Source organism: Sorex fumeus, unplaced genomic scaffold, assembly GCF_029834395.1.
Source record: "Sorex fumeus unplaced genomic scaffold, SorFum_2.1 ptg000007l, whole genome shotgun sequence".
Taxonomy (NCBI): domain Eukaryota; kingdom Metazoa; phylum Chordata; class Mammalia; order Eulipotyphla; family Soricidae; genus Sorex; species Sorex fumeus.
In genome coordinates this window covers 6,274,471-6,285,216 of record NW_026606064.1, presented here as the reverse complement: position 1 = coordinate 6,285,216, position 10,746 = coordinate 6,274,471, and the positions used below count along the sequence as shown (strand labels likewise).

Here is a 10,746-nt window from a genome sequence, read left to right as displayed (position 1 = left end):
AAAACTTAGATAAAATTACCTCCTCACCGCATCACATGTAGGTTTGTAACTCTACAAAAGCTCTGTCTAATCCTGAACTGTTTCATTACTTAGTAAATACATTGCCCCTGATCTCATACTATCACCTGTAACAAAATTCTACTGTGACTTCAGTGATGAAGACTAAAATACAAAGCACCATATGGATGAAAAAAACTTGAGTATGCCTATGTGACTAAACTTGCCTGATGTGACCTTTTAATTTTTATAATTACAGATTTTAATGCTCATCATTGTAGCCCTGAATGTGTTTCCAGGGAAATCATGCAAAACCAAAGCTTTGTAAGTGAGTTTGTCTTCCTGGGACTTTCACAGAATCCAAATATTGAGAAAATCGGGTTCATTATATTTCTGCTCATCTACATTGCAACAGTCAGTGGCAATCTGCTGATCGTGGTCACCGTCATCAATAGTCCAGCACTTCTGAGCTCCCCAATGTACTTCTTCCTGGCTTATTTGTGCTTTTTGGAGGCATGTGTCACTTCTGTTAGTGCCCCCAAAATGATTATAGACTGTCTCTTTGAGAAAAAAACCATCTCCTTTAGAGGCTGTATGACCCAGATATTTGCTGCTCACTTCTTTTCAGGGGCAGAGGTGATTGTGCTGACAGCCATGGCTTTTGACCGGTATGTGGCCATCTGCAAACCCTTGCACTACACTACCATCATGAACTCAAGGCTCTGTGGCATTCTGATTGGAGTGGCCTGGACAGGGGGCTTTCTGCATTCCATTATACAAATTCTATTTACTTTTCAACTTCCTTTCTGTGGCCCCAATATCATTGATCACTTTATGTGTGACTTGTTCCCATTACTGAAGCTTGCCTGCACTGATTCGCACATCTTTGGCCTTTTTGTGGTGGCCAACAGTGGATTCTTCTGCATCCTGATCTTCGCTATGTTGCTTGTGTCCTATGCGGTCATCCTGTTCTCCCTGAGAAATCACAGCACTGAAGGACAGAGGAAAGCCCTCTCCACCTGTGGATCTCACATTACAGTTGTGATTTTGTTCTTTGTCCCTTGTATATTTGAATATGCACGGCCTCCAACTTCCTTCTCCTTTGATAAACTAGTGGAGATGTTTTATACTGTGCTAACTCCTTTTCTCAATCCTTTTATTTATGCTTTCAGAAATAAAGAGGTGAAAAATGCCATGAGGAAACTGTGGAATAAATGAATGATTGCATCTGTTGAAAAATAAAGTCTTAAAGCTTGAAAAGAAAATTAGTTATATATAAAAGAGTAAAACATATTGGAAGCAAACTTTATATGGAGATGCTATTTTAAAGAAGGCCTCATATTTCAATAATAACAAAAAGAGATAGAATCTATTTTCAGAGTTTGATTTTCTTAGATATCCAAATAAGCAACTATTATCATTATAATCAAATAAAGAAACAATTTTTATTCTTGCTTAAAATCAAATGATTAATAAAGTCACAGAGAAATACCAGTTACTGCTATTCATATATTTATTTTGTGAGATTTTGGAAAGTTTACTTACAATACTGGCATGGAAATCTTTTAGAAATACAATGTTGATAGCCTAGCCTCCCTCAGGCCTACTCTCAGTTCCTTTTATTAATCCTTCCCAGACACCCCCTTAACAAACAGTCCTGCAGGTAGAACTGACTTTTTAGTTCCGTTATCATTGATCATTTTTTAAAATAGCATTATTTTTGCTTCCACATATGAGAGATTTATTCTTCTATCCCCACTCTCTCAGAGATTGTCTTGTTATTTAATTTTGTGAGTGCGATGTAAATCTTGTTACATTAGCCACACTCAGGTGTATGCCAGATCTCTTGTGCGGATTCCTACCACAGAATAGACTATTGTTGGGATTTTTTTTTCAATTTTTATTAGTGAATCACTGTGAGGTACAGTAACAGATTTACATATTTTCATGCTTTTGTTTCAGTCTGACATCTGCACTTGTATGTTCATTGCAGCACTATTTACAATAGCCAGAATCTGGAAAAAACTCGAGTGCCTGAGAACAGATGATTGGTTAAAGAAACTCTGGTAAATCTACACAATGGAATACTATGAAGTTGTTAGAAAAGATGAAGTCATGACGTTTTCAAATAAGTGGACCAATATGGAAAGTACCATGCTAAGTGAAATGAGTTAGAAAGAGAGAGATAGACATAGAAAGATTGCACTTATCTATGGAATATAAAGTAACAGAGTGGGTGACTAACACCCAAGAATAGTAGAAATAAATACCAGGAGGTTTGCTCCACGGCTTGGAAACCGGCCACACATGCTGGGGGAAAAGGCAGCTCAGATAGAGAAGGGAAGTGTGATTGGAGGACCCGCTCAGATGGGAGATGCGTGCTGAAAGTATACTATAGATTGAACAGGATGGCCACTAAATACCTCTATTCCAAACCGCAAGACCTGAAAAAAGAGAGAGAGAACAGAAGGGAATGCTCTGCCACAGAGGCGGGGTGGGGTTGAGGGGGTTGGAGGGATAATGAGATCATCGATGGTGGAGAATGGGCACTGGTGGAGGGATGGGTACTCAAGCATTGTATTGCTGGGGATTTTGAATCATAGGTTTTCTGAATCTGCTGGAACCTGGAGGACTTGCCTTCCAGTGCTGCCACCTAGTGTTAACAGCTGCAGATATAGGACAACAGTTGTGGTATTGGAGTGAGTACCTACTGAGTCTTACTGTACTGGCGAACTGAGGAGTGCTCAGCCACTGAAAGCTGACTCAGAATTTCTGAAGGTGTCAGTGTTTGCATTCCCTTACTCCCAACAGTCTCCTGGAGAAACATGACTTTGGAAATAAGCAGTCTAGCGTTCCAGAATCTGAAAAGACCTGGTCATTGTCTAGTGTTCTCTTGCATTTGAATATGTGTTTGGTCTATGAATGCAAAAGACCATATGGTTGTTTCACACTTGCTTTACATCAGAGTAGCTGTGTATTGTTAGTTCTCTGCTTCTCTCTGTATTTTTCTTCTTCCCTCACTGACACTCGTATGGTATATCTGACATAGATACTGCAAACAAATAATGGGAAGAGAGTAGTTATGGAATTTCTACACTCTTGAACAACTGACAACAATCTGGACTTCTACATAGCTCTGATCTCAGGCAGATGGTTGTGAAAAACCTGCAAGGGACATGGGTTGATTCTTGATTTGCTCCAAATCAGAAGCTCTGATAATTCTCCTTCAGTTTCCATGTTGTCTCTACAAAGATGGCTGGTTTGATTTTGCAGTGGGATGTATAGGGAGAAGGGTTGACTTTGAGCGTTTTTAACACTAAGGAAATACTAAACTACCTAACTCTTCTTTATTCCCAGGTTTGAATCTCATTCCAGGTTTCATGATCTCTGTCATTTAGCAGAGGGGCCCCGGTTTCTACCTCTGCCTAATCTCAACAAATTGTGTACCTTTATTGTGCAACACAGAGGGTAAGGTGTTTGCCTTGCATGCCGCCGACCTGGCCCATTCTTCAGCCCCTCTCAGAAAGCCAGGCAAGCTACGGAGAGTATCTCGCTCCCATGGCAAAGCCTTATTCGATATGCAAAACATAGTAACAAGTCTCACAATGGAGATGATACAGGGATAGCTCAAGCAAATCAATGAACAATGGGAGGACAGTGTTAGCATTAGTGTTAGATAGTGTTATTGTGTAGCTTATTGTGTAACTGATCTTGGGCAATGCTTGGTTCCTGCTCTACAAGTAGGCTCCATCTTCTATACCATACCATGATTTTTTTCATACAACCCGTTTCATAATACTTTTGACTTCTAACAAACATTGGCTATTGAAATATCACAGGAATCAACATGGAGTATATATTGTTAAATGTCAATTTTTAATGTAATTGGAGTAGATTCAATTTTTCAGAAAATTGTTATGGATTACAAGAAATGATATCAATAACTCAAGATGTTACATAACCCAAGCAGGACATTATAGTAACAAAATTGTAAAAGAGGTAGAAATAAAATCTCAGATCGCTTCAGATCATATCAAATAAACCACATGCCTATTAAAAACTTTCCATAAGAGGAAAAATACTTATTTAGTTAAAACAATTAGTTAGTATTAAATTAATCATGGAAGATACAGGACATAGAAACAAACTTTTTTTTTTGCTTTTTGGGTCACACCTGGTGATGCACATGACCTACTCCTGGCTCTCTACACAATAATTACTTCTGGCAGCATTCTGGGGACCATATAGGATGCAGGGAATCAAACCCTAGTTGTTGATAGTAAATGCCCTATCTTCTGTGCTATCACTCCAGCCCCAGATTAATATGACTTAAATGACTCTTCTATCCAAAGCACTAACCAGATTCTGTGACTGTTCAGTAAACTCCCATGACAGTCTTCAGAGACATAACACTGTATAGCACTGTCCTCTCATTGTTCATCAATTTGCTCGAGTGAGCACCAGTAACATATCCATTGTGAGACTTGTTACAGTTTTTGGCACATGAATACGCCAAAAGAAGCTGTTGCTCTATTCTCAGTCTTACTTTCTCTTCAGAGACATAAATCTGAAATTTCTAAAATTTGTACAGAACTATCAAATATGGGAGGAATCAGTTTACTTCCATTTCATCTATACTGTAAAAGTACAATAAGCACAACTATCTTGTACTGGAGAGTCTCCTGCCCCCGCGCCTGGCTGTCCTTGCTGGGGCCCCTTGGAGGGGAGGGGGTTGAGTTTTCCTCCCCACCCGACCAGGGCTCCAGCAGCCGAAGACCTCCAGAACCAGCCACCACCCTGCTGAGACCACTCTCCACACACATGAAGGTACCGGCAGGGGAACAAAGGCACGCGGGTCCTGGGGCCGAGATCTTCAAGCCTACTCGAATTGGGGCTGAGCATCCTCCACCCAGATCCTCCAAATTCCAGTAGGCGGGGGTCACACCCACCAACTGGCCCCCTGGCTCCGTGTAATCCCATCAATGGCCAAGACTCACAGACTATAAAACCCAGCTCCTGCGGCCCCACGACATCTTATTGTGACAGCTTATTTTCTCATTCCTACTTTGGACAAACTGGCAGGCTACCGAATGTAACCTGCCCACTAGGCAGAGTCTGGCAAACTCCCCTTGGCATATACCCAATATGCCAAATACAAGTAACAATGATGGGTCTCATTCTCCTAAAGAGCCTTGAATATGGCACTTTCTTAAAAATCTCAGGGGGAGGATGAAGGAGACGTTACTGGGGCCTGCTCGAGGCAATTGACAAATACCAGGATGGTCTTGATCGTGATCGTGATCTTGTGCTGAATAAAAACAGACTCTCAGCCAACTGATTAGCCAAAAGATAAATCTTCAGATGTGTGTACATTTAACTTATTTTAAAATTTTAAAAATGCATTGATTGAGGTACTATTAATTTACAATACTGTAAATTGCAGTTTTATATCTACATCATTCCAACACAACACCCTCACTATACGACCCATTCTTCTCTCTAAAGTTCTCAAAGTCTCCTCCTTTCCAGCACTCTCTTAACACACATACTTAATTCTGTGAACCAACTTCCAGTTCTCTTAGTTTTTGGCCTTTTGTTGCTACATTACCATGTATGTTTGTTTATGCCATACAAATGAGAGAGATCATTCTGTATCATTATCTTTTCTCTGACTGCCTTTACTCAGAATGATGTCCTCTAGTTCACCTACATTGCAGAAAATTTTGATCTTAGAGTAGCATGAAACTTCCCTGAGTAAAGATACCACTGCGTTTTCATTCAATGTAGTGGTTCATTTGTGCTGTTCCCATATCTTGTCTATTGTATTAAGCACTGTGATGAACACAGGTGAGCATATATCCTTTGAGCATTTTTGTCATATACCCCTAAACACATTAAGATTTTTGTGTTTGGGGGTATAGGACAAAAGTGATACCACTATGTTGTTTGGAGTTACATTCTTACTCTTTAGGGTAAACTCTCTGTATTGCTTTCATTAGGACTTGAAACAGATTACATTCTCACCAACAGTGACTAAGGGTACTTCTCTTGCCTCAACCCAGTCAATTCTTATTGTTTCCAGACTTTTTAATGAGAATATGCTATACTGATTGGCATGAGAGATATATTATTGTTGTCCTATTTACATTTCCTTATCTTTAAATTAAAATGAACACTTTTTAATACTCTTTGACCATCTGCCGCTCTCTTCCTCCTGCGCAACTCAGGTGCAGGTCATTCATCATGTTGACTTCTCGACCTAGCTACACATAACTGTTGCATTCAGAGATGTTCATTCTGTTGAGAGCAAGTGGAACATCAGGAATGAAACTGTTTCTCATAAACATCTTCTATGAGATTCAGCTGCAGTCCTACCATTCTAACCTCATGGTCAAAGTCGGCCAGCATTTGTGCCTCTTGGCTAATATTTGGTGTTATAAGAACGATGTCATCGGCAAAGCAGAGGTGCTATAGTTGCCGACCATCTATCTTCACTCCCATTTCTTCCCCTTCCATGTGTCGCATGATTTTCTCGAAGGTGGCACTGAAGAGTTTTGGTGAAATAAAATATCACCCTGGTGAACCCCTCTATTGACATGGATGATCACTTCCTTGTAGAATGGTGAGATCCTGGTAGTGAATCTGCTATACAGCTCACAAAGGATCCTCATGTATTGAGTTTGAATGCCCTGTTTGGCTAGGGCTTCAATGACCACTTCAGTCTCAACAGAATCAAAGGCCTTCTTTTAATCAATAAACATTAGACAGGGAGGCATCTTGAACTCCCGAGAAACCTCAATGAGCTTGATTATCATGTGGATATGGTAGATAGTGCTGAATCCTTTTTAGAAACTGGCTTGCTCTCATCGTTGTCCTTCCTCTAGTGTTCTGTCAATACTATTCAGGATGACTCGAGTGAACAGTTTGTAGACAACAGACCACAGGCAGATCAGGTGATAGTTGCCAATGTCATGGATTTCTCTCTTCTTGTACAGTAGTACAATCCTGCTGTTTTCCATTGGGACGGTACCTTGCATTCAGACAGGTAGCCTGTGAAGAGCCGAGCCAGTGTATTGGTGAATTCTGATGGCACTTTCTTCAGGTTTTCAGGTCCGACCTTGTCTGGGCCGTGTGCTGTTCGCTTCTTTACCGATGAAATGGCGTGTCAGACTTCAAAGGGAACAACATATCCATCCTGTGCAATTTTGTATCTGGGCAGGTGGACATGGCTATCGAAGAGATCTGAGTAGAAGGCATGGGTAATCTTCTCCACTGCCCTTCTGGAAGATGTGATAGATCCATCAGGATGTCGGGGGGCTGTCATCTTGGTCTTGTAGTTGTCAAAGGACAGGCAGGTGTTGCTAATGCTTTTCCCAGCTTCTACCGCATCTGCCAGCACTGCCGCTCTTCTCTCTTTGAGGTCTTCCTTTATCGCTTTTCTGCACTGCTTAGCAAGCTCAGATGTTCCCTTGCGGTTTCCTGAGGCTTGCACCAAGCCACGTTGGCAAATGAGCTCTAGTGTTTTCAAAGACAGGCATCTTTTTGTGGCTATCTCTCTCTCAGCGTTCTTTGCACAATCATGGAGGTGCTGAACCAGTCGATTGTATTCCTTGTCAATGTTGTCAACGATGGCATCTTCCCATGTTGCAGCAATAGTGTCAAAAAGCTCCCAGTTGGTGGTCATTCTGGGAGTCCTCTTCATAAACTTGTGCTCCGATCCTGTCTGGAATTTTGGGACAATAGCGACATTGGTCAGACAAGACCATATATTGAATATGATGTGGTCAATTTTGTTGTGGAACTATCCACCAGGAGCTCCCATGTCCAACGTTTAGATTCAGCCTTATGAATTGTGAGTTACCATGGATGCTCTTGGTCAACATGATGAACTGAGAGAGTCTCTCACCCTGTTCTTTCCAATCTAGGCCATGGGTCCTGATGTGGAGTACTTAAGCTGATCTTCTTGGTCATATCTTGGCATTAAAATCACCAACAATGATCTTGTAGAAAGTATGGTCTTCTTTATAGAACTTCTCCAGCTCCATGTAGAACTTCACAATTTCTCTTTCATCATAATTGGATGCTGGTGTGTAGACAACAAAAATAGAAACTGCTGGCAATGAGCCACATCTATTCAAGTGTAATCATCTGATTTGGGTCGTTAGTTATTCAATTGAATCAATGCTTATGGCCAAGTTCGTGTTGACAAAGACACTGATACCACCGATGCCTCTTTTGTTGCATGTTACAAGGAACAGTTCTCCAGTGTCGAAAACAGCGTGATGTGATTGATGCCCTCTCGTCTTGGTCAGACCAATGATGTCGTACTTGATCTTTTGTGCTTGCACCATCAGGTCCTTGACAGATGCATCTGATGCCAGTGTATGTGCATTGAAAATGTAGACAGTCATTTTTGTCCTGTTTTGTTTTGGAAGCTTAGTTTGGCCCTGAGATTTTATCAGCCTCTCCTTCCTCATCCTTCTTAGTGCTGCCATATTGGTGGCACTTTCACGGTCAGGGGAATGAGACCCATTGTATTTACAATAATATTGTATTAAAAATAATAAAGTATAAAATTCCATAATAGTCTCCTAAGTGGTCATAACATATATACTTTCATAGTAAACCTTAGATCATGGGCTAAAGATACTACAGCACCAAGGTACTTGCCTTACATGTGGTTATATAGATTCAATCCCTAACACACAATGCTTCTTACTAGAAGAAATTCCTGAGCACAGAGCCAAGAGTAACAATGGAGCACTGTTAGTGTTTCGCAAAACAAACAGACACAAATAATTAGGCTGTAGAAATAAATATTACTCAGACTATTTGAAATGACTTTTTACTGGGACACTTGTAGGATTTTTAAGTTATTGTGAAGTATCTTCCATGAATTCTATTAGGTAAGTGTGATTGTTCTATATTTTCAGGGTACTTTCTGAAAAATGGAGTATACTCTTCCAATAATTAATTATCAAATTTAAAGTTTCTTATGCCTTCATTAGATTCAGCATAAAATTCTTCAGTGCTTAACCAAAGATTTTTTATATTAACGAAAATCACTTGTCCCTAATAGCTTAGGACAATGAAGTTAATTTTTTCCTGGATTTCAGTCTAAAGGAACATACAACTCTTCTCCTTTCATGGAAAATGCAAAAATAGATTATTTTTGTATTAAAAATGAGTTAAAACTCATTATGATGTCCATTTAATGAAGAGAACTAGTGTATTAGTGCAAGTTTTTCATTAATTTTAATTCCAGCATACATTTCATTAGAGTAAACAGACGGAACATCATTCACTTCAAAACCCTGAAAAAAGAAAAATTATTTCATTGTCTAGAAATTGTATCTTAGCATCAAAGTTGTGGACTATAAAGGTCAGGGATTAAGAAAATATCATAGCCATTAAAATATACATATTATATATTTATAACTCTATTACTGAGCGAAGTACAGTGGTAGGGCGTTTGCCTTGCACACAGCCGGCCCAGCAACTGGGTTCAATTCCTCCCCATCTCGGAGAGCCTGGCAAACTACCGAGAGTATCCCGCCTGCACGGCAGAGCCTGGCAAGCTACCCATGACATATTCAATGTGCCAAACACAGTAACAACAAATCTCACGATGGAGACATTACTGAGCCCGCTCAAGCAAATCAATGAACAACAGGAGGACCGTTCTACCATGCTAACTCTATCATTCTTTCATAAACATAGATTAACGCACGAAAACATATTTTTTTCAGATTATAGTTTAATGCTAGGTCTTGTCACAGAACTCTGTTCTGGCATTCTAGGTACCCAGATGTTTCAGCCTTCACCACACAGAGGCAATATTCCATCCATCTCTGTATACTTAGTATTCTATTCCTGAAGGGGATGGAAGAATCTTCAAATAGTGCATTGGAACAAATACAAAAAAGGATATAAAATTTCTAATTGGCTAGGGACATAAATATTTTGCAAACACTTGAGAGAACTAAAACAGAAGTCACAGTCTTAGTTAGTAAAAGAACCATACTTCTGGGAAATTTCCAACCCTTGGGAAAACCAAGAGGCAATTCTATGTGTTTCCAATGTCTCAGGGAAACATCCTTTAATTCGAGTGGGAAATCAATCAATGAGAAAACTGATTTCTTATTTCCTCCTTACCCAAACCATCTTCAAGAAAGTGCTGCCCAAGCAGTAGGAAACATTGTCACCTGGAGTGGCTCTTGATCTGTCTCAGAGATGCAGAAATAGGACTTGGAAACAGCCTTTCACTTGTCTGACAATCTCTGAATACACATTTATTCACAGAAAATAAGAGATTGCCATCACCAGAGCTTTTCAAACACTGACAAATGGTAAGATCTATGATTTGCACTCATATTTTTCAGGAAGATTTTCAAATTTCAATTTAGACATAAAACTATGAAGGATACATTACAAGTTTCATGTTTAATAGAATCTAATGCCTATTAATTGTGAACACTTGGGCTAATCACATCAAATCTATCTCAGGACTATTCTTCACTTTAATTAAGGATTATAATATTTACACACTGAATAAAAGTGCAAACGTTACAAAATTGTGTGTCTACTATCAATAAGACAATCTTTGATTTACTTAAAACAATCAATAAATGTCATGTACATTAAAAAAAAGTATTTGGAATAGTGTTTGAAATGCTCACTATTTCAAAATATAAACCTACCTTTGTGATAATTTTCAGGTTTTAGTTAAATAAATATTAGATGAAATCC

At 39.5% G+C, this 10,746-nt stretch overlaps 1 protein-coding gene across 1 annotated transcript; it reads left to right on the top strand.

The window, feature by feature from the left end:
• Positions 1–303: 303 nt before the first annotated feature.
• LOC130043699 (olfactory receptor 4C15-like) lies at positions 304–1,215 on the top strand. The gene has a single exon (XM_056136119.1). The coding sequence runs from the start codon at positions 304–306 to the stop codon at positions 1,213–1,215; it is 912 nt and encodes a 303-aa protein (XP_055992094.1).
• Positions 1,216–10,746: the final 9,531 nt, after the last annotated feature.